The sequence below is a fragment of the Petaurus breviceps genome, unplaced genomic scaffold (genome assembly GCF_028583685.1).
Source record: "Petaurus breviceps papuanus isolate PSGF00001 unplaced genomic scaffold, PetGlider_PUasm1.0 37, whole genome shotgun sequence".
Taxonomy (NCBI): Eukaryota; Metazoa; Chordata; class Mammalia; order Diprotodontia; family Petauridae; genus Petaurus; species Petaurus breviceps.
In genome coordinates this window covers 85,260,253-85,287,874 of record NW_027186296.1, presented here as the reverse complement: position 1 = coordinate 85,287,874, position 27,622 = coordinate 85,260,253, and the positions used below count along the sequence as shown (strand labels likewise).

The 27,622-nt window shown below is 41.4% G+C and overlaps 1 protein-coding gene across 1 annotated transcript in view; it reads right to left on the bottom strand.

Moving 5' to 3' along the window:
* Window positions 1–17,107: 17,107 nt before the first annotated feature.
* DUSP5 (dual specificity phosphatase 5) overlaps window positions 17,108–27,622 on the bottom strand; it is a 23,238-nt gene continuing 12,723 nt past the window's right edge. The window contains exon 4 of the mRNA XM_069098938.1: window positions 17,108–18,864. Within this exon, the coding sequence (XP_068955039.1) occupies window positions 18,461–18,864 (404 nt within the window). The 3' untranslated portion in view covers window positions 17,108–18,460. The remainder of the gene's footprint in view (window positions 18,865–27,622) is intronic.

Genomic DNA, 27,622 nt, shown 5'->3' with positions numbered 1-27,622 from the left:
GAGTAACTTAAGTCCGGGAATACTGCCGCTCTGATCAACGACCAAACCGCTCTGCGCGGCCTTTCCCTGCCTTCTGATCAACTTCTCACCAGCTATTCTTTCCCCCTATGGTCCCAATCTTCAGCTTCATAACCATAATAAAATCAATACTACCATTTTGGATCCTGAAGAAAGTGTGTCAATCTATTCTATGGCTAGATTCAACAACTGGTAACTTTCCAAGTCAAAATATACCATCTTGAACAATGTTCCCCTTTATGTGCAGTCTCCTCTCATTAGAATATAAGCTTTTTGAGGACAGGGACTTCCTGAATTTTTGTTTTTGTACCCCCTGCACATGACACGGTACTTAGTACATAGTAAGAGTTTAATACTTTTTAATTCGTTCATTCACCATTCACCTGCATATAGTCACTCCACTGTTCCATGTTCCTTTAACATTCATTACATAGTTTGTATTCTTATATATTTCACTGCATCACATAACATGAATATAATATTAGGATAATTCTGAGTTATGTCCTTATTGACCCATCATTGTATGTAATCCATTTCCAAAGTCCTGCTAATTCTACCTCCATAATGTATCTTACATTCTCCTCTGTACTCCCAGGATTACCACCCTAGTTCAGGCCCACATCATGGGGACTGTTTTAATTACCCCCTACTTGATCTCACTGCTCGAAGTCTTTTCCCTCTCCTAGTGAATTTTTATACAACTGCTGAACTAACGTTCCAAAGTTAAAGATGTAAATATTTCGCTTTCGCCATCAAAAAAAACATCTTTAGTTCCCAATTGTCAATAAAATAAAGTCCTTATAGACTATTTTATGTCAACAAGCATCTGCTTTTCAAATTTTTTTTCAATTAACAACAACAAAAAAAATTCTACTCTCATCTCGCTACCCTTTTCTCCAATGGGAAAAAAAAGAAAAAACAAAAATAAAATTCTTACAAAAATATGCATAGTCAAGTCAAAAAACTCCCCCACTGAGCATGTCCAACACTACACATCTCATTCTGTACCTTGGATCGCTCACCTCTCTGTCAGGAGTTGAATAGCATGCTTGATTGCAGCCTCCTGGAGTCATGGTTGGTCACCAAACTCCTTATCTTAACATATGAAAGACTCCAAAGTCTGATCCTAGCCTTTTCTTTTTTTTTTTCTTTTTGCCTTTTGGAGGGCAATTGGGGTTAAGTAACTTGCCCAAGGTTACACGGCTAGTTTTTTTGTGTGGGTGTTAAGTGTCTGAGGCCAGAACCAAATTCAGGTCCTCCTGACTCTGGGGCCAGCGCCTTACTCACTGAGCCACCTAGCCGCCCCCTAGCCTTATTTTACATCCCTCCCCTCCATATACTCAAGTACTCTGTGTTCCAGTCAAACTGAACTACCAACTGTTCCAGTATCTCATGCTGTAGTCATCTGCCTATATGAACATAAGCAGACCATGCCTCGTCCTTATTTCTGCCTGTTGAAATCCTTTTTGAAAGCTTAGTTCAGCCACCACCTGTGGCATACAGCCTTCTCTGATTGCTCCTCCCTAACTCTTCTGTATTCCCCCTAAATATTCACAACAATGTGGGTGTGAGACTATTGCAAGCAAAGATTTCCTAATGACAGTGTCCTTGTTCAAAAAGGAACTCACAGCAAGCCAGGGTCATCAGAATGCTGAGCACATGGCAACCAGACAAACTGCCATTGGTAGGAGAGAGAAGAGGGTAGAATGGGGTAAATCTGTAAGTAACCCTGGCTAGATGGTCAAAGGTCAGCATAAAAGGAAGGAGCAGCACACTGGAAATCAGCAGCTAGAAAAAAGTTAGAAAAGGGAGCAGGCCTAGCCCTTGGCCAAACTATGAAATCATCAGAGAACTTGGGGTACTGAGTACTACACACCTTCCCTTCTCAGTTTCTCCTTTTTCCCTCATTAGGTACTCAGTTCCATTACTCACGCACCCCACCCACACTCCTCTTCCATAAAAATCTGGGCTAGCTAAAAATTCTGGAAAGGAGGTAGCCAGATGGGGTAGTACTAAGCAAAAATGCTACACTGGTCAAGAACCCTGCTTTTGCATCAAGGCAACCCTGGAGGGTGGTATTTACCTTTGGAAACGCTGCCTCTAGGGAGAGGGGTTTTTCCAAATTCTCTCTTCACCTTGGATCGGTGACATCCCTTAGAGAACAAATCACAGACAAAACAAGACCACCTCTAATCATCTTTCCAAAGGATTATAGCCATGCCTTGATTTGCACAAGTTACCTGGCATCACACTACTAGAATGTTAAAATTGAAGGGCCTTTAAGCCATCCAGTTCTGGTTAGTGCGTAGAGTAGTGGGGGTGGGGCTTTAGGAACTTCATTTTACAGAGGAAGAGAATCAGGTACGAAGAGAGAGGGCACTTGTCCAAGAAACTTGTTTTGCTAAGGGGGGAAAGCAGAGGAGAGCAAAAGAGAAGGAAGGACAGAAAGAATCAGATAAGTAGGACAGTTTTGAAAGTCACAAGATGAATTTGTTACAAAGAAAAGCTTCATGGGCAATCCCCTCCTTCCATTCTAAAATGTATATGAAAATGCTAGTTTCATTTGGTGTTTAAGTTCAGAATAAAATATGAATATTATGTTGCTATACATATTTTAAAAGACTGCCTGCCAAAGAAGCAGTTCGACATAGTATTTAGAGAGCCAGACTCTCAGAATCTGGAAGACCTGCGTTCAAGTTCCACCTTTGACCCAGCTTGGCTATATCACCCTGGGCATGTCTTTTCTGCTCTCAGTGCTACAGACAACACTCTTGGAGTTGCAGTGTAGGTCTGGCTCTGTGTTGACAAAGGGAGCTTCATCATTCAGAGTTCCTTTTATTAACAAAATCAAAAGTCCAGTCCCAAACCAAAATATATTTATATAGTACTTCAGTTTATCAAGCTCTTTGCTCATAATTCTGAGAGGTAGGCAGCACAAGTGTTATTCAACCTCTTTTACAAAGAAAGAACCTTTTACAGATGGGAAAACTGAGGCTTAAAGTGACTTGCCCAGAGTCATACAGCTGGAAAGAGGTGGATATGGTGTATGACACTTGATGGAACAATCTATGATATCTAAAAAATCCTGTGCTATCTCCACACACTGCCTCTTACCCCCTTCTATTGAAATCTTCCCAGTACCCTGTGAATTCTTCAAAATCCTACCCAAATTCTTCCTGTTTCATAAAACCTTCCCTGACCCCGCTCCCCACAGCTGGAAGTGGCCTCACCTTCCTATGTATATAACCATTGTGCCTTACTATACCTCTCCTCTAGAGCTGATCACATTTTGTCTTGAATCATAGCTATGGGTGCTCATGTCTTAGCTCCCTTATTTAACTGTAAGTTACTTGAGGACAGGAACCCAGTCTTAGGCCCTTTGTATCTATCACCTACAACTAGCAGAGTTTCACCCATGACAGGCTCTTGGCCTCGGCAAATGTTTTTTGAAGTTAACCAAGCAGAGAGTGTGTAGATAGTATTGGGGCAGGATGGGAAGGGTAATGATGGGGGGTGGGAGTTGTTCTCCTGCAAACACTGCTTCTCCCTGTCCCTCGGTTAATGTTCCAGTCAGATTCTCAAAGCCTGAATTTGGAACAAACCACCACAGGGATTGAAGAAGGGTTTTAGTGGGCTTCTACCTAGATTCCTGGGGAGGCCAGGAAGAAAATGGTCAGGGCAGTTTAGCTTGTTGCTTATCCTGTCATGAAGGACAGACAGGACTCCCAGGGGGCCTACTGGAGCCTCCCCTTTTGAGACCCAGCCCTCCCTCACCCTGGAAACCCATTGCACAAAGGCTGCCACTTGGAATGTAGCTGGGGCAGTTCCCCGAGGGCTTCTAGCTCTGGGAGGAGCTGAGGCCTTGGCCAAGCGATCAAAATCACCCTGGCCAAAATATGAATTATTGCTCCTGCTAAAGCCCCACCATTGTTGTGGGCACTGCCCAGGAAGTCCCAAATCATCCCAGTCACAAGGCATGGCATGTCAGTCATCCAGGACATTGAAAGATAGTCTGTTGACAGGAAATCACAGAGAATCTCAGGTCATCCTTGCTTCCTGCAACCAATCCTCACTTCGGTGCAAAGCATCAAGAGGATTGGTTGGAATTTCATCTACCCACTAGTGGGAAGTGGAGGCCCTAGGAAAAGAAAAAAAGAAGGACCTAGGAGATGAATAGGTTCATAGGTAGAAGGAGGTAGGAGAAGTAAAGTAGAAGAAGAAAGAAGGGAGGTGAAGGAAGGGGGGGAGGTAGGAGAAAGGAGGAGGAGGAATAATCAAAAGAGCCTAGATATCAACGACTCCCTGGATCATGGGTAGTTGAACAAATATTAGAATGGGGTGGGCAGGGACAGATTGCCTCCATTCCTGCTCAAAGTATGAATGTCCAAGAACACCTGGCATGTAACTCTTGAAACTGATAAAAATCTAGTTCCCTTGGAGTTTGGTCACCTACCACAAGGTTAAACCTCCAAAAAACATTATGAGAAAGAGTTGCCTTCCCAGGAAAAAGGAAGTGGGAGGGAGGTCAGGAGAGGGGGCAAAGAATGCCCCACCAGCTGGGGCCTGAGAGAGGAAGCAGGGGTGGATTTCCTGAGTAGCATTCTCTCTCCCTCCTTTCCCTTCCTTTCTCTCTCTCTCTCTCTCCCTCTGCCTCTGTCTCTGTCTCTCTTCCTGGCAGATTTCAGCAGCAGAAAATGATACCTTCCCCCAAGTGCCCTTCCTCCCACCTAAACCTGGCAGTGGGTAGCTGAAAGCCCGGGGATCTTTCAAAACCTACTTCTGACCCTTGCCACAGTCACTCTCACACTAGAGTAACAACCAGAAACCACAGGCTGAGTAACCCCTCTGGCGGCAGGGAGGTAGACAATCTGGGGTTATTGAGTTGGGGGATGGGGGAGGGCTGCCCTGCTGGGCTTCTAAGGAATCCTCTGGGGTGAGTAGTGGGAAGGGGAGAAGGGAATGCAGGGCTGGCCAGGAGAGCTGTATTTTGGGAGCTGTGTGGTTCCTGCTGAGTCAACTAACTAGGTGTTTGGCCCCAGCCTGCCTGAGGAGGCAGGAAGTGCTCCCACCCTGCTCCCAATGAGGGTTAGTCATTCTTCACAACACACAGGATGATGAACCTGGGGGGTGGGGGGGAAGCTGGAAGCAGAATTCCTAGCTAATCGAGAGAAAAAGTTAGACAAAGAATTCTTAGAAGGTGACTACCTATCTCTCCCCCATGGCTTACTGGAGTAGAAAACAAGGGCAAGGAAGCAGGGAGCTATTATTATGAGAGAGGGAAGAGGTGGGGGCAAGGATCAGGTCACAGGAGAATTCACCTCTGGCCCCTGGGAATCATTTTTGGATCCTCCCCTGTGAACCAAGACTTGTGAAAATTAATTACCATTTGTCCAAGGCTCTGAGATTCTACAGATGAAAGATACCACCAGTAGGAATGTGATGAGGAATATGTTTATGGTAGCCAATGGCTGATGATGCTTCCTCAGCCCACTGTCCTCCCCCTCCCCCCACAACATACTCCATGAGATGGAGCATGTCTGAGGAGGGCATCTACGATAGGTATCTCCTTTTCCTTTCTTCTCGGTCTCTTCTTAACTCTGCAGTCAGCTTCTGCCCCATCATTCAACCAAAACTGTTCTCTCTAGACTTACTAAAGATCCCTTCATTTTCAAATCCAATGGTCTTTTCTCAGTCCTCATCCTTGTGGACCTCTCTGCAGCCTTTGGCACTGCAGACCACCCTCCTTTTCTTATTTTCTCTAGGTCTTCCTGACATTACTCTCTCCTGGTTCTCCTTCTGCCTATCTAACTTCTCCTTCTCAGTCTTCTTTGCTGGATCTTTGTCCAGGTCACATCCCACTAGTGCTGGTCCCTCTCTTCTTCTTTTAAACTATTTTCCTTGGTGATCATGTATCATTTCTCTGCCAGTGATTCTCAAAACTATGTATCTGGTACTAAGCTCTCTGCTGACTTTCAGTCTTGAATCTCCAAATGTCTATTGAACATATCAAAATGGATGTCCTGTGGACGTCTTAAATTCAACATGTCCAAAGCTGAACTCATTATCTTTCTCCACAAACCATCCCCTATTCCTAACTTCCCTATTCCTGTCCAGGGTACCACCATACTACCAGCCACCCAGGCTTGCAACCTAGGCATCATACTTAACTACTCACTTTTTCTCATTTTTCCACATCTACTATGTGCCAATGCCTATTGATCTTACCTCTGACATGGCCGCCACCCTGGTGCAGGCTCTCATTGCCTTTCGCCTGAGCTATTGCAATAGCCTGTTGGTCGCTCTACCAAACAGTCATTCCCCACTCTAGTCTATCCACCACTCATCCGTCAAAGGGATCTTCCTCAAGTTCATGCCTGACCATGTCAATCTGCTCCCCACCCCACCTCAGCCTCAGTCAGTAAACTCTAATAGCTCCCTATCACCTCCAGAATCAAATATCAAATCCTTTCTTAACTTGTCCCCTACTCCTCTCTTTCCAGGCTTCTTACCCTCCCTGCTGACACATACTTTTCTGTCCAGTGACCCTTTCTTCCTTATAGTCCCACGAATAAGACACTCCATCTTTCTCCATCTGGGAATTTTCTCTGGCTGTCTCCTGTGCCTGGAATATTATCCTCATTTCTACCTCCTGACTTCCTTCAAATACCAACTAAAATCCTACCTTTTTCAGAAAGCCTTTCCCAATCCCTCTTAATGCTGGTGCCTTTCTTCTGTTAATTATCTCCTATTTATCCTGTAGATAGCTTATCTGTACACAGTTCTTTGCAGGTTGTCTCCCCCAATGGACTCTGAGTTCCATGAAACAAAGGCTGTCTCCCGCCATTCTTTGTATCCCCAGTGCTTAGCAAAATGCCTGGCTTAGTAAGTACTTATTGACTGACTGACCACAGGCCTCTGGACTCCCAATCCGTTGCTATTTCAGCTTCACCGAATTGCTTCTGCTTTCATTGGATAAGGCTGAAGAGGTGGGTTAGAGAGATATTGTAGAAAGCCTTGAAAACCTCATTAAGGAGTTGGGACTTTGAAGAAAGGGAGTAGGTACTGAGAAGCCATTGAAAGTTTTTGAGCAGTGGAATGACATGGTCATATTTGTACTTGAAGATAGTCTTATGGTCCTACAGGGTGTCCGTAAAATCTGGACACATAGGAAATCTCATTAACTATGCATATTTTCAAGAAATGAAATTTTCAACAATATTTTATTTAATTAGCATAAATTTTAGCCATGACATTTTCATATGGAATAAAAGCTTTCATTAGCTATTGGGGACTATTTTCCATGTTAATGAGGTTAATTTAATTTAATTAATTAGTGAGATTCTCTGTGTCTCCTATGTCTTCCTATGAAATCTCATTTAAGCTAATTAAATAAAATGTTGAAAATTTCATTTCTTGAAAATATACATAGTTAATAAGATTTTCTATGTGTCCAGACTTTAGGGACACCCTGTAATCATATTGAGTAGAGGCCCTCCCACCTGCCCCAAAAAAAAGACTGGAAAGAGTTAGGTAGCCTTATTAGCAGACTTATCATAGCCTAAGGGTGGGATGAGAATGTGATGCCAGAAAGCAGGTGCCCATATTGATCTAGGAGTATGTAAGCTCCTTGTGGGCAGGGGACTGTTTCATTTGTTTTTGCATTCCTAGCCCTTCATAGAATGCCTGGCACATAGTAAGGGCTTAATAAATGCTGTTAAATTGAATTGTTTGTACTCTTAGTTGCCTTTCTTTATGCAAGCCATCTCTGACACAACTATTACAAAAGACCACATTTTTACATAGCAAGAGGCTGCCCAAGGGAAAAGTAGAATTTACACCAAGGCTACCTGGTGGGGTTTTGACCTAAATGCTACTTCACTGGAGATATGATGCCAACAGAATCCCCCAATTTTTTTCTAATTTAAGAAACATAAGGTAGCTGATTGCTTCAACCCCTGAAAATAATGAGGCAAAAACCCAGAGCAGTGATTAAATTAAAGCATCTGGTCATAAAACAAATTACAGAGAGGGAGCAAAATTACCAGGTTCCAGGGAGGAAGAGCAACCGAGAATCACAGAGAAAAAGAAACTAGGAGGCAGGTGCAAGTGTGGGTGTGGGTTTTGGGGGGGTGTGGGTAGGGAAGTGGCCTGGTATTGGAAGCCTGCCTTACTAATAAGGTTGTGTGTGTGTGTGTATGTATTCACAACAGAGAGGAGCACAGCCCCATATGACTAAGTCAAAGTATGCTTGGCAGAGTGATGAAAAGAATACTGAATTCATAGTCAAGAGACCAAGGTTCTGGTTCCAGGTCTGGCACTGATAAGCTGCATGATCTGTAGCTTGCCACAACTACTATGGACTTCATCTTCCTCAGTTATAAAATGAGGAGGTTGGAGGAAGCTACTTCTGACCTTCCATTCTGTGACTGCGTGAATATCCTTAGATGATGCAGGGATCAGGAGCTTCTGACAAGCTCTAGGGAGGTTTGGGGAAACAAGGACATTATCTTGCATGGGAAGAAGTCTGGCATAAACAGGAAGTCTGCTGAGAAGTGTGAAGGTTAAAGTAAGCAGCCCAGCACTGTGGGATCAATAAATATTATGAAAGTAAATAAATCTGAAGCCTTCTGCCAGGCTGGGTAATTATTAGCCCTCTCTTACAAGGTTACCAATACCCATTCAGTCATTTGTCCCTTGTTTTGACTTAACCCATGTGTGATGAATAGAGTGAGACAGGGCAAGGTAACGCTTCAAAGGCAGCAGTGTCCCTGAAATGTGGTCTTAGGGAGTTCAGCCCAGCCTCTCTGGGGGTATCACAGCTCATAGGTACACAATATTAGGACTGTCCCCCAACACAAACACAGACACACACACAGACACACACAGAGACACACAAACATACACACAGACACATACACAGACACACACAGACACACACAGAGACACACAGACACACACACACAGACACACACACACACAGACACACACACGAACACATCCTGTCTCCTAACAGTTGATTAAGCGATCCAAGGTCACAAAGCCTTGTCCTAGTTATACCTTGTGCAATCCTTCACAGGTGCGTGTCCAAAGTTGAATAAATGTTTTTTTCAGAGTACTCTTCTCGGTTTGCTACCTAAAGATGGCCACTTAAGCTTTCACTTCCTATCTATCCCCCTCTGGCCTGGCATCTATAGTGAATCCTGATGGATCTAAGTTTCTGCTTATGTAGTCTTATCTTTTAAAAGTGGGGAAGAGGGTCGGCCAGGTGGCTCAATGAGTAAGAGCGCTGGCCCTGGAGTTGGGAGACCTGGGATCAATTCCAGCCTCAGATACTTAACACCCACACAAAATAACTGGCTGTGTAACCTTGAGCAAGTTACTTAACCCCAATTGCTTTAAAAAAAAAAAGAGTGGGGAAGAGGACTAGAGCAAAAACCACATCTTATGAATCTATAGGGTCATAGGATCATAATTATAGGTCTGGAAGGGACTTAAAGGTCATCACTTTACCACCCCCTCCATTTACAGATGAGAAAACTGAGGCAGGCGGAGATGCTCAATAAATACTTGTTAACTCAAGATTTATAGGGTTAAGAAGGTTGCCAAGACCAGTCCGATAGAGTGAACAGAGTAGAGTCAGGATGGTCTGGGTTCAAATCTTGTCTCTCACAAGTACTGTGTGACCACAGACAAACCCAAGATCCAGTTTCCTCATCTGTAAAATGGGAATAATATAGGGGTGGCTAGCTGGCGCAGTGAACAGAGCACTGGCCCTGGAGTCAGGAGGACCTGAGTTCAAATCGGACTTCAGACCTTGACACACTTACTAGCCATGTGACTTTGGGCAAGTCACTTAACCCCAACTGCCCTCCAAAAAGCAAAAAAAAAGGGGAGGGGAGGAATAATAACAAAAGCAATTTACATAATGAGGAAAATACCTGTCCTACCCACCCCATGAGTCTGCTGTAAGCTTCAAACAATATAATGTATGTCAAATGCTTTGCATACTTTAAAGCGCTTTATAAGTCAGTCATTAGAAAAGAGGTGGGTGAATATGTAAGGGGAAACTCTAAGTGGAGCTTATACCATTTAGCAGATTAAAAACACATCACTTTTGGGGGGAATATTGAAAGTATGTGTTCTGGATGCTAAATTATGGGACATATAACTTTAAATTTGTGGTTTATTTATGGTTAAACATTTAATTCCACCTCTCCTTCCCTAGTTCTTCTGTAAAGTTTACCAAAATCTAGACAGCAGGCTTGAGCTTAAAATAGGCACTTCCTGAAATGTTGATTTATTTCCCTTTTCTGCCTCTAGGCAAGAGGATGTGCTCACGTGAGAAAAGCAAGCTCCCATTAGGCACAAACTGGAAATCTCACTGACACCTGGCTGAGGAAGTTGTTCCTATCCCTGTGGAAGGAAGAAAAAGGCCCTTTCTCTTTTTTGGAACAAAGGGAGTGAGAGAGAAAAAAACAAGCTGTTTCTCTGTCAGGAGGAAGGGTTTGTTCACTGAAAAGGCCCTGGTCTGTGATTTTCCTTCCAGAAACAATCTTAGCCCAAGCTGTCCTCGCTGTTCTAGATGAGGCTTGCAATCCCATTGGAAAGCCTTCCAAGGCAGCAGATTCTTTGCTCCCTCCTCCTTGGAAGTCATTTTCTAGACTCTTGTCTTTGTTTAGCACCAAAGTGGGTTGATTTTGACTTCTGACTTTCAAAGGCAAAAAGTCATTGACTGAATACTAAGCAGGACCAGGGCTCTTTCCTAGGTGTAGAAAATGCACCCAAAGTGAAAAGGAGCCCTGCTCTTAAGAAACTGACAATCTAAAATGGGCAGATGTAGAAAAAACCAAAAGTGTATAAAAAAAAAAACCTTTTTTTTTTTTTAAAGCAGTATGAAAAAAGCGCCAGGCAGTTCGGAAACCAAACTTCTATTACTGGCTCTAGAACAAAATGTATAATCTTTGGTAGGTCTCTTTGTGACTTAGTTTCTTCATCTGTTGGTTGAGAAGGATAACAACTATACTGTCCATCTTCCAGGGATGTTTGAGGAAGGAAGGCGTATGAAAATACTTTGAAAATCCCATGCATTAGCGCTATTGATGTTTATAGAAATATAGAGTACAGGACAAAGAAGGGTTTAGTCCCTCTGTACTCTTCCCAGGTCAGACAACATTTAGTCCTAAGCAACACATTTTAGGAGGGACATTAATAAGATGAAAGATAATAAGAATGAGAAAACTTATTACTGATGTAATAAGAATGGTTAAGAGAGCGGGGATATTTAGCTCCTCTGAGAAAAGACCTAGGGGAATCATGATGAGTATCTTAAAACATCTAAAGAGCTTATATGAAAGAAGGATTAGACTTGGTCTCCGATGGAACAGGGAACAAATTTCTGTTCAGTATACCGGTAGGAGGAATTTAACCCCTGCTGCTACCCAAATATGGAATGGGCTGCTTGGCAGGGAACTTTGGCAAAGACTAGATGTTGAAGGATTCCTGAATGAGGTATTGAATCAGATGGCATCTGCCAATCATCCATTCCATCTTTTCTCTGATTCTGTGATTAACTCTAATTTCAAGTCACTTCTCTCTGGGCCTCAGTTTCCTTACCTGTAAAATAAAGGGGTTGGGCTGGAAGATCTTAAAGATTTCCTTCAATTCCAAGATTCTAATAAAGACCCTTATCTAATGATGTATTTCTCAAAAGTAACCGAAAATGGAATTGAACCTACCATCCCTAATTAATAATAATGCACAACTGTATAGTGCTTTAAGGTTTGCTGAGTGCTTTAGGTCCATTATCTTATTTGATCCTCACAACAATACTATTCGGTAAAGACCACATTTTACAGATGGGGGAACTGAGCCTCAGAGGCTAAGTGCCTTGTTTAAGGTCATAGCTGCTCATAAGGAAGAGCAGTGGGATTCAAACTCAGGTCGGTGAGCACACCTCCCACCAGTCATGCTGCCTCTCATTCATAGTTTCTCACTGAGTGCTAACAGCTTTGCTTCTCAAGGTGACTGTGGTGAGGTGAAGATGGGAGTGTAATTTACAGATTAGAATATTAAGTGGGGTGGAATTTATGAGAGCCAAATCAGTTCTGGAGTTTTATTTGTTTTAAACCCCATCTCCTTTCCCCACCACTGATGACTCAACCCTTCTTGTGAGCAATTTTCATGTGCCTTATTTAGAGAGAACTTACTCACACCTCTGAGAGTGGCTTTCTTGCAGAAAAGCCTTTGTCAGGAAATGGATTGCAGTGGTATCATTTCTCCCCCTTGAAGGACTAACGTCCGGCTGTCTGGAGCTCCTGGCACCGATGGCAGCAACTCCCCTGGGGAAAATCATGGCAGCTCAGACTCTCTGGTCAGTTAGCAGCCTGCTCCTCCCTACAGCTAAATGATGCTGACCACAATGGGGTCAGTGTGGGGGTGGATGGGTGGGTAATTTTGGTTTTCTTCCTAGAAGGTGATCTTTGTGGGAAACCTTGAATCCTAGGGAGCATGTAAGATACATACATAATAGGGGAGGGTGAATGGTTTGGGGACATCTGAAGGAAAACTCTGACAGCCCTGATGATATATGATATAGGGTTGCAGAGACCAGGATGTAAAATGTCAGTGCTGGAAGGGATCACAGACACTGTCTGATCCAATACCATTATTAAAAAAAAAAAAAGTTATATATATGTATGTATTTAAATACTTTAATTTTTAAAAATAAATAAGCTTTTAAAAAAATTTTTTATTATGTCAGTCACTTACAGAGAGTCACATATTCTCCCCTCCCTCAACCCTTTGAATTAGCCCTTTCTTATAACAAAGAAATACAGATAAGACTATTAGAGACCATGACTACATATAAAAGTGTACCTAGCATTCCACCCTGCCATCCAGATACAGAAAGGAAGCAGGATCATTTTCTTATCTCTTGTTGGAGGCAACGATTTGTCATTAAAATCAGTCAGCATTTAGCTTTGTTTTAATATTCTTTTTGGCCTACATTCTTTTAATATACTGTAATCATATATTATCCTGGGGGCGGCTAAGTGGCACAGTGAGTAGAGCACAGGCCCCGGAGTCAGAAGGACCTGAGTTTGGATGCAGCCTCAGACACTTAACAGACATACACACACACAAAAACTAGCCGTGTGAGCTTGGGCAAGTTACTTAACCCCAATTGTCCTCCAAAAAGAAAAAAATCATATATTATCCTTTTACTTACTTTAGTCTGAATATGCATCAGTTCTTAAAAGTATTCCCATGTTTCTCTGATTTTCTCATATTATTTATTTTCACAAAATATTCTATTTCATTCATATACCACATTTCACCCCACTATTCCCTACTGTAGAGGCACCCACTCACTTCTTTTGTAAGTTTTTCATACCACAAATGAATATTGCTGTGGATATGTTGGCATATATATATGTCCTTAACTTATTTAGGCCATATGCCCAGTAGGGCTATAAAAGATGAGAACAATTTAGTGACTTTTTTCCATGCACAATTCCAATTTGTTTTACATGAAGTTGAGAACAACTCATAGTTCTACCAACAGTATACATATTCCTGCCTTTCTATGGCCCCTCTACCATTGGTCATTGTTGCCATTCCTTCTTTACTAACTTGCTAGATATGAGGTAAAACCTCAGACTTATTTAATTTGTATTTCTCTTATTGGTGATTTGGAACAATCTTTCACGTTTGACAATTTATAATTTTTTTAACACTATTACATAGTCTTATCTAACACTATTAATAACACTATTACATAACCACTTATCTATTAGGGAACAATTCTTGATCTTATAATTGTGTTAATTCTCTTTATATCTTAGATATTTGACTTTTATCAATTTGATGTCAAGATTTTCCCCCCAATTTACTGTTTCCCCTTATTCCAACTACATTAATTTAAAAAAACTTTAAAAAATTTTATGTAATTGAAATTGTCTATTTTTTTTTTAATTTTCATTTCTATCTCTTGTTTGGTTAGTAATTTCTCCCCAACATTGTAAGGTTGGAATGTTAAATGTGCTGTCAGCTTCCTTCACTGGTTTTCCTTAGCCATTTTTCTTTACTACATGGGAGGGCTATGGGGAAAGAAGAGGAAGAAAAGGGAAGATGGGAGTGGCTAGGTGGTACAGTGAATAGAGCACCGGCCCTGGAGTCAGGAAGACCTGAGTTCAAATCCACCCTCAGACACTTGACACACTAGCCATGTGACCTTGGGCAAGTCACTTAACATCACTTGCCCTGTCCTTTCCCTTCCAAAAAAAAGAAAAAAAAAAGGGAAGATGTTTACATAGAAATGTCTATGATAGGGCAGCCAGGTGGCTCAGCGAGTAAGAGCACCGGCTCTAGTGTCGGGATGATCTGGGGATCAAATCTGGGCTCAGACACTTAGCACCACACCCAGAAATAACTGGCCATGTAACCTTGAGCAAGTTACTTAACCCTGATTGCTTTAAAAAAAATGTCTGATATAAAAACAAAAGGCATCAATAAAACTTATGAAAAACACCTCCTTTTGTACTCCAGTTATTTTTATTGATGTAACCTTTATGTTGAGGTTCATATCCATTAGGAACTTATTAGTGTATAGTGTAAATTATTGTTCGAAATATATTTTCTGCCAAACTGCTTTCTAGTTTCTTCAATCATTTTTGTCAAATAGTAAGTTGGAACTTGCCCTACTAGCATCTTACACTTTACATTTGATGCAAATTTCTAGTAAGTAGCTGACAATTTGGGGCTGGAGCTCAGGAAAAAGATTTGGAAGTCATTTATCTGTGAGGAAAGAAAAAAGTCTGAAACAGATAGGAAAGAAGGAAACAAGCATTTGAGCACCTATGTGCCAGGCACTATGTTAATTAAGCACTTTACAAATATTATCTCATCTAATACTCACAACAACCTAGGAAGGCAAGTGCTATCAAACATGGAGTTACTGAATTCCATTGTTTCTGGTTTTGCTTTGCTTTTTGGAGGGGAAGGCAGGGCAATTGGGGTTAAGTGACTTGCCCAAGGTCACACACTAGTAAGTGTTAAGTGTCTGAGGCTGAATTTGAACTAAGGTCCTGACTTACTGGGGCCACCAATCCCCCCCACAATTGTTTCTGATTCTTTATTTAATCTGTTCCACTGATCTACTTTTTTCTTCTATTTTTAAAATAGCATCAATTGTTTTGATGATTATTGCTTTATAGTATAGTTTGATGTTTGGAAGTGCTGTGTTCTTTTCACTTTTGTTCCATTATTTCCTTTTGAGGCCTTTTGTTCCTCCAAGTAAACGTTATTATTTTGTCTAGCTCTGTAAAGTCACGCCTTGGTAATTTGATGGGAATAACAAACCTGTAAATTAATTTTAGTAGTATCATTTTTATTATACTAGTACAGCCCACTCACGAGTCATGAAAATCTCTGTAATTATTTGTCTTCATTTCTATAAAAAGTATCTGGTACCAGTATTCTAATTTTAGACTGAAGGAAGCAAAAACCCAGGAGGGCACAGATTTGCCCGTGGAGATCCAGTAAATTCATGGAAGAGGCAAGCAATCAACCCATTTCTACACCATCATTCCTATCATTCTACCAGGTCACCTGCCTCTGCAATATCCCACATTCAGGTTTAGCATATTAAGGGACTGGGCAAAAGAAAGTGCCAGGTGCACATAGAACCCATTTCTCTACCACAAGATACCGGTGGCTCAGAAGAGAGAGGGGCAGGGAAGTTAATGAGAGGAATAAAAAGGTTCCAACTAAATACCCTATGAGAGGTATCCTGGCATTGTGGAAAGAGCAAGGGATTTAGGAGTCTGGTGAATTCTGATTTAGGACTGAATTGTGATTTGACTCATTGCTCAGGATAGTGACATGTCTGGCGAGTGTGATTGTTGAACCACCGTCAAGTGACCATTAGGGGACTGGAGAATGGGAGGGATGCTGCAGGATTGGAGAAGTCATTCAATCAACATTAATTAAGTACTTACTCTGTGCCAAGACACTATGCTAAGTGCTAGAGATACAAAGAAAAGTAGAAAGAAGAGAGTCTCTAAACATCCTGGTTTCCAAAAACGGGAAGTGAATGCAGTTCTTACCTTTAATTGACCCATGAGATTGACTTCTATTATTTATTAGTGAGACTCTAAAACATGCAATTTAAAAGATGGCCTATGAAGATCTAGAAAAAGAACCAGCATCACTCCATCAAGAGAAAGATTTGGAAATCATCTAAGTAAAAAAGTTTGAAACAGAAAAGGAATCAAGCATTTATTAAACACCTACTATGTGCTAAGCACTGTGTCCTTGGCTGAGTGTTCAGGGATATGTCCTTGACCAATTTTATGACTTAGGATGACAGTATATATGGCATTTATATGGTATAATGTGAAATGACACAAAGTTGGAATAACTAACATGTTAGACTACAAAATAGGTTGAAATTTAGCAAGATTAACTGCAGTAAGTGATAAATGCAGCCTTTTACTTGGGTTAAAAAAAAACCAACCTAAGTTTAGGGTAGGGGTAGTGGTAGAGGATTAAAAACAGAGGCCGCTAGGTGCTTTAACCCCAATCGCCTTGCCTTCCCCCTCAAAATTTTGTAAAAAGAAAAAAGGACTCAAAACAAACTAAAGTGAGAATGACTCTGAAAAATCTTGATTAATGTTCCTCCCCAACCATCAACCCCTGCTCCCACCCCCTTAGACTTTTAAAAATCTCTCAGCTTGAACTCCTAAATATGACATACCCATGACTGCCTAATAAAAATCCAAACACTACTCAATGTGATAAGTATATTTAGGATTCAGGATCCAAAGACCTTTTGGGCACGAATTCCTGTGATGATGCACTCATCCCAAGCCCTGTTGAAAAACATCCTCTCAGGGGTGGCCAGGTGGCTCAGCAAGAGCACCGGCTCCAGTGTCGGGATGACCTGGGGATCAAATCCGGTTTCAGATACTTAGCACCACACCCAGAAATAACTGGCCGTGTAACCTTGAGCAAGTTGCTTAACCCCGATTGCTTTAAAAAAAAAAAAAACATCCTCTTTGTCCTATCACCCAGAAACACAGAAGAAAGGTTTGTTTTTTAAAACATTTTTATTTTGTACTATAAAAAAAAACAACAACCAACATCTGTTTTCTTCACATTCATGTTATGTATTTCAGGAAATTATTGCCTCTTACCCTGGAGGAGTAACTGACACACAAGTACCATGTTTTTGGATGACACTGCAGATCTACGGGAAAAAAAATTACATTAAGCCAATAGCTTAAAGACTACCTTCAGGGCAGGGATGTGAACGTTACAGAAACACTGTACAGTCCGTTTGAGCAGACATACACACAAATAAACACCACACACACACAAACAGGAAGCAAACACATACACCAGACAAGCTAAACTAATACATCAACTTTTCAATGCTACTGACCTACAGAGCACAAGAAGGTATTGTTTTCTTTCTTTTACATTTTAAAGGAGCTGAGGGGGTTGGCTGTTTTTGGTCTACAATTCAGCAGTTACCGTTTCAAATGGTAAGTGTCTCTATATTTCAGGGTATGTCAGGAGATATTCAAGTATGGCAAGAGCCATGTCGGTGAGTAGGCTCTATCTTGATTGGCCACTGGGTCCTTCTGCTTCACCCATGAATCCATCTGTCCCGTAGGAGTACTAACTTTAAATTGGAAAACCCAGAAAAACAGAACAAAAACCTCAGCCACCTGTCCTAGTGAAACTGACCTCCATTCTACCACAAGAGTCTAGATGACTACCTAATATCCACCATCACACTCTTAGAAATTGAGAGCTCTAGAGAAAGGTTCTCCAAGAGTCATATGGAATGTTCCTAATGGGACAGACCTGGCATGGTTGTTTTCCTGACTGTAGCTGATGATCAGCTTATGCCCTGATGTCACAGGAAACAGTTATTTAAAAAGAAAAATGAAAAATAAAGCATGTTGGCCAAATCCAGCCAAAGTTCTGGCACTACTACCTAAGAAACTCAAGGCGAGAAATTGTGCTTCCTTCAGAGTAAATTGGCTTTTTAAAAGGTCTTCTCCCCTTGGCTGCTGCAGGTATTTATTGCCTACACTTAGGAATGAGAAGGCAGACCATGAGGTGTAAGGACTGAAAGAGTCCTCTAAGGAGAAAAAGGAGGAAGAGAAAGAAATCTTCCAGCAGCCAGGAAGTTTTAGGCCTGGAAGCACAGTAGTTGGTGCACCTCACAGCACATAAATGGCTTGGTGTCCCATGTTAACACTCCAATGAGAACCTTTCCCCAAAGTCCTGGCTCTGGAGCAGAAATGCTTCTGCTTCCCAGAACAACTCCCCACCGCCCTGACTTGAGCTTGGATGGCATCAATGAGGTCATCAGTATTGCACAGTTATGAAATGTCTCGAGTTATAAAAATCACAGTTGCTCTCAGGGTCTTCAGCAGGTTGAGGATGCAGTAATGGGGCTCAGCTTCAGCTGGTGGACAGGCGAGTGGAGGGGCACTGTTGTCAGCACAGAGGTAGGGAATGTGTAGCAAGAGCCTTCAAATCCCGGGCTCAGACTCAGTTCATCAGCAAAGAATGAGGCAGCTGCCTCCCTCTTGCAGGAGGCAACCTGGGGGTTGGGCATGGAAGATAGTATCTCTGATTCATACTGCAGGAGCTGGCCCATGAAGCCAAAGTTGGGTGAGATCATGCTCCTCCTTTGCTTAATGTAATCAAAGGCCTCCTCCAGGCGGAATCGCTTGGTTTTCATGAGATAAGCCATGCAGATGGTGGGGGAGCGGGAGATTCCAGCCTCACAGTGAACCAAGATTTTGCCACCAGTTCGCTTGACATAGTCTAGGAAAGAAAGGGAAGGAGAATCAAGTTATGATATGATAGGAAAGCAAAATCAAAACATAGGATTTATCAAGCAAAATTACTCTCATAGCTTCACAGATTTATAGCTGGAAGTAACCTTCAGAGTCTACGTAGTTCAACTCCTTCATGTTGCAGATAAAGAGACTGGGGCCTGTGGAGGTTAGATGATTTGCCCAATGTCATATGTATGGAATTTGAACCCAAGTCCTGACTTTACAGTCATTGTTCTTCCAATGTACCATAATATTAGACCATATACCACCATCTCCTTGGCTAACCTATCATGACCTTACGTGCTCTGTGTTTGTGTGTGTCCTAATACTCTTAATGCAGGGGTGTGGAACCTTGTGGTCTCAAGGCCACATGTGGCCCACTAGGTTCCTTGGCTACAGTCTTTTGACTTGATTCAAGTTTTACAAAATAAATCCTTTTAAGGGGATTTTTTCTGTAAAGTCTGGATTCAGTCAAAGGGCCGCACTTAAGGAACTAGAAGACCAATTTCCCTATCTATCCCTGCTCTAATGCTTACCGTGTTTCCCCGATAATAAGACACTGTCTTATTTTTTTGGAAAGAAAAACACCAGAGGGCTTATTTTCAGGGGAGGGCTTATGTTGTCCTGACTCAGCTCTCCTCCGAGGCACTGCTCTCAATGGTGCCAGCAAGCAAATCACCGGGGAAGAACAGGATGCCGTGCTCACTGCTGCAGCTCTGACTGGATGTAGCTCGGAGCGTGGCGTGTGTTTCATGGGGGCGGAGACGGTGCATACAGAGGGTACCGTAATGTAGCGTGTAGTGCAGGGGATCACCTTCACTACAGTAGCAATCTCAATAGGGCTTATTTTTGAGGAATCTTACACAGTAAGGGGAGGGCTTATTTTCAGGATAGGTCTTATTATCGGGGAAACATGGTAATAGCTAAGGGACCTTACCCTCCACAATTGGGAACATATATCCTAAGCCTGTAGGATTTCAAGACCCAGTAGACTTGTCTGCTCCTTAAGAATAGGAACTATTTTTGCTTTTCTCTTCATAACCTCATTGCTTGGTTAGCATAGTGCCTGGCTATATAAGCACTTAAGAAATGCTTCTTGGTTGATTTTTCCTTTTTGTCTCTAGCACCTCCAGAAAGCATAGTGCTGAGAACACAGTAGAGACATAAAAAATGTCTTGTGGAATGGAATGGCATGAAAGCTAAGAATTCTAGACCTCATCCAAGGCCTACCCCACAAATCAGAAAATTAGTGGCAGGATCCTCCATCAGGAAGAATGAGCTGAACACTAAGGTCCTTTAGGTAGGAGATAGAGAAGAATAAATAAATAGCAGAATGAGGTCCTCACTGTGTTCAAACTACAAATCCTTATCCTGAAGGATTTTGAGATAGAAGCTCCATACCAAAGGTTCTTTTAACCTGGGGCCTGTGAATGTTTTTTGGAAAATGTTTATATTGCAATAACTGATTTTCTTTGTAATCCTATTTAAAATCATTATTATGGGTAGGGGCTGGGTCTATAGCTTTCACCAGACTGCCCGAAAGAGTTAAGAACATGCAGACCTTGGGGAAAAAAACCTTAGAAGCCACATAGCATCCAGTACCTAACTTTTTTTCGAATTAGGATTTTGAAGGGAAGGAGAAATATTCACGCAAGACCCGTTTCCTGCCTCAGCTTCTCCTAGGCTTTCAAAGAGCACATATCCTTGATTGTGATTGTAACAGGGCAGGGGAGGTCTCACTCAACTCCCCTGGGGCTCTCACCAACCAAATATACAGTAGTATACAATCTCTAATTATAGTCCTGTCTAAGTGATGCTTGCTTGGACTCAACTGATATAAATGACGTTAACAGTAAAAACTACTATTTTGTGCAACAACAGGAATCATTGCTATAAGTCACCATCACCAATTACTGTCATTCTGTTTCAACATTTTAAATAAATTTTTGAAGAGTGGGATAGAAAAAGCCTCATGCCCTCACCCACCTCCCCAAACTGCAGGAACAGCCACTACTAGGACCTGCTGGCTGTGAGAGTAATGGAACATAAAGATTCCCCTGTATTGGCTTGGTTTTCAAATTGATTGTGTTAAAACCCAGAGCTTGTTAATCCCACCTGTGGGATGGACTTGTTGATGTGAAAAGAGAGTCCTGAACTGGGAGGAGCTGGTGACGTAGATTTGGAGAGACAAGAGAGAGGCAGAAGAACTTTTTTGGAAGCAGCACCTCGTGGAGGCAGAGAGAGAGATGGAGAGCATTGCTGAGTGCCACTTTGAATTGCCTTGGACTTTTGAGACCTGCCCCCTGAGCTGCCAAGGACTGAGGAGACATGGCTGTTTTGCTGGTACTTTGTCTGTTTTGATGTTGTTTTGCCAGATTTGTCCACTGGTGAAAGACAGTCCTTTTGTTGAAGAAGTCCTGGAACCTGGCTGTTGGCTAAGAAGCCTTGAGACTGTCCTGCAGACAGAGAGTGAATACTGTCCACTGGTGAAGGACAGTGCTGTTGTTGCAGGGGTCTGGAGACTGTCCTGCAGACAGAATGTATACTGTCCACTGGTGAAGGACAGTGCTGTTGTTGCAGGGGTCTGGGAACCTTTCTGTTGGTTCAGAAGCCCTGAAGAAGGATTTTCTTGTTGTATGTTTACAGAAATCCTGGGAGAGGGTTTTGCTAATGTTTTCAGGGGTTCTAGGACTGTTCTACAGACAGAGGATGAATTAATGAAGGGACTGGCAAAGTATCTGGTGGCCTTGCTAAGCCTTGTCTCCCCAGGAACTAAGATTGCTGAGAACTTGCCTGTCAAGATGAAGAAAAGACCTCCATTTGGGTATTAACTGCTGTGCTTAAACTTGATGTAACTCTGGGGTAGATTCAATTGTGATCCAAGGGGTGGGGAACTTTTGACCTTTTTGTGTTCTATGGTTGAACAAGTGAATGTACTTTACTTATGTTTGGAAACTAATCTCCATTTGAGAAGAGGGGCTTTGTGGTGGACTAAATAAAGGTATAGCCTAGGGGTGGAGAAGTATTTAGAACAGGGACTTTGTAATTGATTGAAAGATTGGAAGGTCCTGGGGTGGGGTAGTACTTGGAAATTATTTAATCACACTTAGTAAATGCTGTATTTTGAATGATGTCATGTTTTGATCTTCTCTGTTCTTGGTTTGTCACTGAATAAAATGGAGAGCACCTATGCTGGTATTTTGAACCTTGGGAAGTTGCCTTTCCTTGGCATTACATTACACTGGCTTAGGAGTAATCGGGGAGGAAAAAAGACCTTTACCAAAATGAAACTAGAAATACATGGCCTTTCCAATTCCCTCTCTTACTTAGTGAGGAAATGGTTAACACCACAGGGCGTTAAATATAGCTGTGTGTACGTAAGCACGAAGCTGTATGTACGTGTGCAGTTGTTGAACGTTCTGAAGAGAAAAAAAAAGAGATCTCCAATTTTGAAAGTTTTAAAATGAGTCAGCAATGTTCAATTCAAAGATAAGACACCTGTGAGATGAGGAGTAGGTGGAGTTTCCTGTGAAGCCAAAAGTCCCCCTGGAGCTTTTCAGAACTTAAGAAGTAACTTATGTCAAACTCTCCTTCTGGCCAGTAATTTTTCTTGGGGGGATGGGAGAGGGTGATGGTGGCATGGGTGGAACTGAGCTAGTGACCACCATCACCACACCAAGGGAAGACTTAAATTCTTAGGATGCTCAAATTAAGGAATCAGCTCATATCCATTTCTTCTCTGGCTTTCCACCTGCCCAGAGATGAAGAATGTTAGAGGTATGAGAAAAGAAAGAGGTCTTAGAGATTATCTGGTTTATGGAGTCTTTACCTGATTCCCATGGATAAATTTTAGTGGGACTAGATAGATGTTTTTAAAAATATTTTTTATAACTGGATTTCAGTATAACTGGCTTCCTTAGTAATCCTATTTCTTAGGGGTGGCCAGGTGGCTCAGCGAGTAATAAGAGTACCGGCTCCAGTGTTGGGATGACCTGGGGATCAAATCCGGGCTCAGATACTTAGCACCAGAGATAACTGGCTGTAACCTTGTGCATGTTGCTTAACCCCGATTGCTTTAAATAAATAAAAAGTAATCCTATTTCTTTTATCCCATTTATAAACATTCTGAGAAGGGGGATAGGCTCCACCAGACCAAAGAGGGCCGTGACACAATAAAGGTGAAGAACACCTGTTCTAGTTCAATGCCTTTTACAGAGAAGGGACTGGCCCAAGATCAAGCAACAACTTGGTAGCAGAGCCTGAACTACAAACCAAGTCTTTCAACTGGACCATGATCTAGTAGGATCCCTTTCAAAACAGATTGCCTTTCACAGCCAAGTAGTCTAGAGAGATGGACCTTATAAAAAAAGACCAGTGGGTTTGGAGTTAAAGGTTCTAAACTTAAATCTTGCCTTTTCTACTTATTTACTGTGTTGTGTGGCTGCGGGCAAATAACCTCGCTACAACTTGGCTCCCTCATCAGTAAAATGAGTGGGTTGGTCTTGCTTACCGCCTCTAAGGGGTTTCCCATTCTTTGAGCTCTAAATTACATCTGATACTTGCATATCACATTATCTTTTTAAAAATTCCTTCATTAAAAACTCTATCCACCTTCAGAGGAAGAACTGATGGAATATGAATATGGATTCTAAGCATACTTCTTTAAACTTTATTTCTCTTGATTTTTGTGGGGTTTTTTTTTTTTTACAACATGACTAATATGGAAATCTGTTTTGCATGACTGCACATGGATAACATATATACAAGGAGAGGGGAGGGAGAAAATCTGGAATTTTCTTTAAAACATTTTAAAAAGTTTTGAGTTCCAAACATCATTCCTCTCCCTCTCTTTTCTGCCTTCCTGGAGAGGTAAGCAATCAGGGAGAGGGATAAGCAATCAGATGTAGGTCATACATGTGCAATTATGCAAAACATTTCCATGTAAGTCACTTTGTACAAGACACAAATCAAAGAAAAAGAAGTGAAAAATAGCATGCTTCAGTCTGTATTCAATCAGTTCTTTCTCTGGAGGTGGATAGTATGCTTCATCATTAATCCTTTGAGATTGTATTGCTGAGAAGAACTACGTCATTCACAGTTCTTCATTGAATATTGTTACTGTGTTTATCATTCTCGTTCTGTTCACTTCACATCAGTTCATGTAAGTCTTTTCAGGTTTTTCTGAAACCATCCTGGCTTGTCATTTCTTACAGCACAATAATATTCCATGACAATCATATAACATAGGTTGTTTAGACAGTCCTTAACAGATGGGCATTGCTTCTATTTCCTGCTATAAATATTTTTGTATAAATAGGTCCTTTTCCTTTCTTTTGGATTTCTTTGGGATACAGAGCTGTGCAGCAGTATTGCTGGATCAAAGAGTATATAGCCTTTTTGATATATAAACTTAAAAAAATTTTTTAAAATGGCATTAAAAATTGTTAAGTGTAATTTGGGAAAATATAAAAATTTTCACCTGGAAAAAAACAAAATGGTTTCATATCCAGCCTCTTATTTGATCATTTCTGACAATCTAAGATAAAAAGGGTATATATTATCATTCTCATTTTACAGAACAGGAAACTGAGGCCCACAGAATATTATAAGTGCCTTGCCCAGGATCACATTGTAAAATAAAACCAAGATGAAAACTCAAGTCTCCTGACTCATATACTGGCCACCTCTATACCAAGCTGCTTCTATCACATGTCATTTAAAAAAAAAAGCCTTCCCAATTCCAGGAAGCTCATTTCTTCTTTGTGTTCTAATTTTTTTTTAATTGTCTGGTACCACTCCTGAAGAAGCCAAGGTTCAGGCCTAGGCTTCTCTAGTCAATAGATCCACAGTCCTGGCCTTCTCCCAATCTAAGCCACACCTGTTTAAACCAAAGGGCACCTTGTAGGTGTTCCTGACTTAAAACCTCCCTTCTGGTTTTCAGTGCATTATTTCACACCCCCTTAATTAAGATGTATTAGTCCTCCCTTCACCTGGGTAATAGCCTGGGAACCAACCTCGAGAGGTTTTCCAAACACTGAGTGAGGGTTTGGGTATTTGCATTCATGGATTCTCCAATACAGGCACATTAAGTCTGCAAAGAAGGGGACGGAGGTGGATTTCATTACCTCATTAAGGAGTTACCTAGAGAATTAACTAATAGAAGAGCAAAGGCATTCTTGGTGACTGTGATAAAAGACTAAAGATTCCCCAATGCGGAAGTCACCATTTGGGGGTACTTCTAATAGGCCTCAAAGGAATCCACTCAGCCCAAAGTCTTAGGGATTTAATAAGTGTCTCTGTGAAAGTGGGAAGAAATTGTCCTCATCTGTTTTTGTTTTTGTTTTTTTTTGCCTCTGGCAGGATTTCCTTTGGTTGGAGTTTCTCGTTTGGCTGAAATCATCTTTGTATTTACTGCCACCACTCCATAGCTCAAAGAGTTCCATGTAATTTGCTGCCTGTGCCTTGTAATTACTGTTGCTTCTAGCTGGTCCTTCCTGGACACCTGCCTTTTCCAATGTCCCCAGAAAGATTCTTAAGAAAAAAATCAAGTCTCCCCATCAGGCAGAAGGCAATGACAGGGAAAGAAAAAAGCCTGCATTATTTCTCTTTAAGTGGACTTTATGGGAGGAGAAGCAAAGGGGCCCAGCTGCATGTAGCCCACTCCCCCGACTTGACTTGAACTCTCATTGGCTGTAACTGAAAGAGACAGCAAAGAATGCCCTGGGCAGCAGAGAAACAGAGCTAGTAAACCTCATACACACACAGGAGGCAAGTTTCATTTTCCTCCTTTATAAAACAAGAGGACTGGACTAGGTATTCTAAAGGTTCCTTCTAAGTCTGGCCATCCAAGATTCCATGATTTCCCCTACTGGACACATCCTAAGACAAGGAGGCTGTGTCAGTCATGTCACCGACACCACACACACCCTCAAAAGTCCCCCTTTTCCCTTCTCTGAGCCTTAAACTTGAAAAAATAGAGGTCTTAATAGCAGCATTCCTACAGTACTGTGAAATGGACATATAACTTTATTTTTTTAAAATGCATCATTTCAAAATACATCATGAAAAGGACTTAAGGTTCTTATGCACCAAATGCCATACTAACTTCAAAATTTGCTGGTAAGGGCATACATTGTTTTATTGCAGTTTGCTCTATTTATTGTGCTTCAGATACTAGATTTGTTTTTTGGGTTTGTTTGTTTTTGAAGGTTTGTGGCAACCCTGCATCATCAAGCAAGTCTATCCGTGCCTTTTTTTTCCAACACCATGTGCTCACATTGTGTCTGTCTCACATTTTGGTAATTCTCACAAAATTTCCATTATTATTTTATGTGTTGTGATGATCTGTGGTCAGTGATCTTTGATGTTGTTATTGTAGTTGTTTTGGGGTGCCATGAACCACACCCATAAGACAGTGGAACTTGATAAACCTTGTGTATTCTGACTTGTTCCACCAACTGGCCATTTCCCAGGCTTCCTTATTCCCTGAGACACACACCAATATTCAAAATTAGGTCAACTAATAACCCTACAATGGCCTCTAAGTGATCAAGTGAAAGGAAGTGTCAAGCAATACAGCACACTTCACTGTAGTCTTATCTTAAGAAATTGCCACAGTCAGCCCAACCTTTAGCAACCATCATGCTAATCGGTCAGCAGCCATCAATACTGAGGCTAGGCCCTATATAAGCAAAAAAGATCATGACACATAGAAGGCTCAGATGATGGTTAACATTTTTAGCAATAAAGTATTTTTTAATCAAGGTATGTATGTCGGGTTTGTAGACAATACTATTGCGTACTTAATAGACTACAATATAATATAAACATAATTTTTATATGCATGGGAAACCAAAAAATTCACGACTTGCTTTATTGCAGTGGTCTGGAATCAAACCTGCAATATCTGACATATACTTGTACACCAGTGCAAGCTCAATCTTGCCACATCATCGCCTGACCCTCCCCCCTTCACCCCCCCGAAAAAAGCTATTTGGCAGAAAACCATGGGCTCTAAGTCATCAGTGCTCTGTGCATGTGCAGTGAGTCCCCACGAACTCCTTTTTCTTATAAAAATATTCCTAATTATCAATTAGGGAACAACTGAACAAGTTATGGTATATGATTGTGATGAAATACTATTATACTATTATAATAAATGATGAGCAGGATACTTTCAGAAAAACCTGGCAAAACTTTTATGAACTGATGCAAAGTAAAGTAAGCAGAACCAGGAGAACATTGTACACAGTAATAGCAATATTGTACAATGATTAACTGTGAATGACTTTTTTGTTTCCTTTCACAACATGACAAATCTGGAAATGCTTTGCATGGACAGTACATGTATAAACCTTTATCAAACCGCTTGCCTTTTCAATGAGAGGAGAAAGGAAAGAGGGAAAGAATATGTAATGCTCAAAACTGTAAATAAATTTAAAAAACAACAAAAACAGAAACAACCTCAAAACTTAATAAGAAAAGGTTAAAAATTGTTTTTACATGTAATTGGAAAATATTCACCTAATCACATAGAATTCCAGTTAGGATGCTGTGCTTGGTCCTTTCCTCCAGCCAGCCCCATGTTATATTATATAGAAATGTTCTTTGCTTTCCTCTTAACCAGGATCAAGAATCAAAGCTTCAGTGGGTAGCACTATTACATGATATTAATCCATCTGTCTCAAAAATGTAAGCTCTTATTCACTGTGCGTACTTTGCATTCAGTCCTGGCAGAACTGACT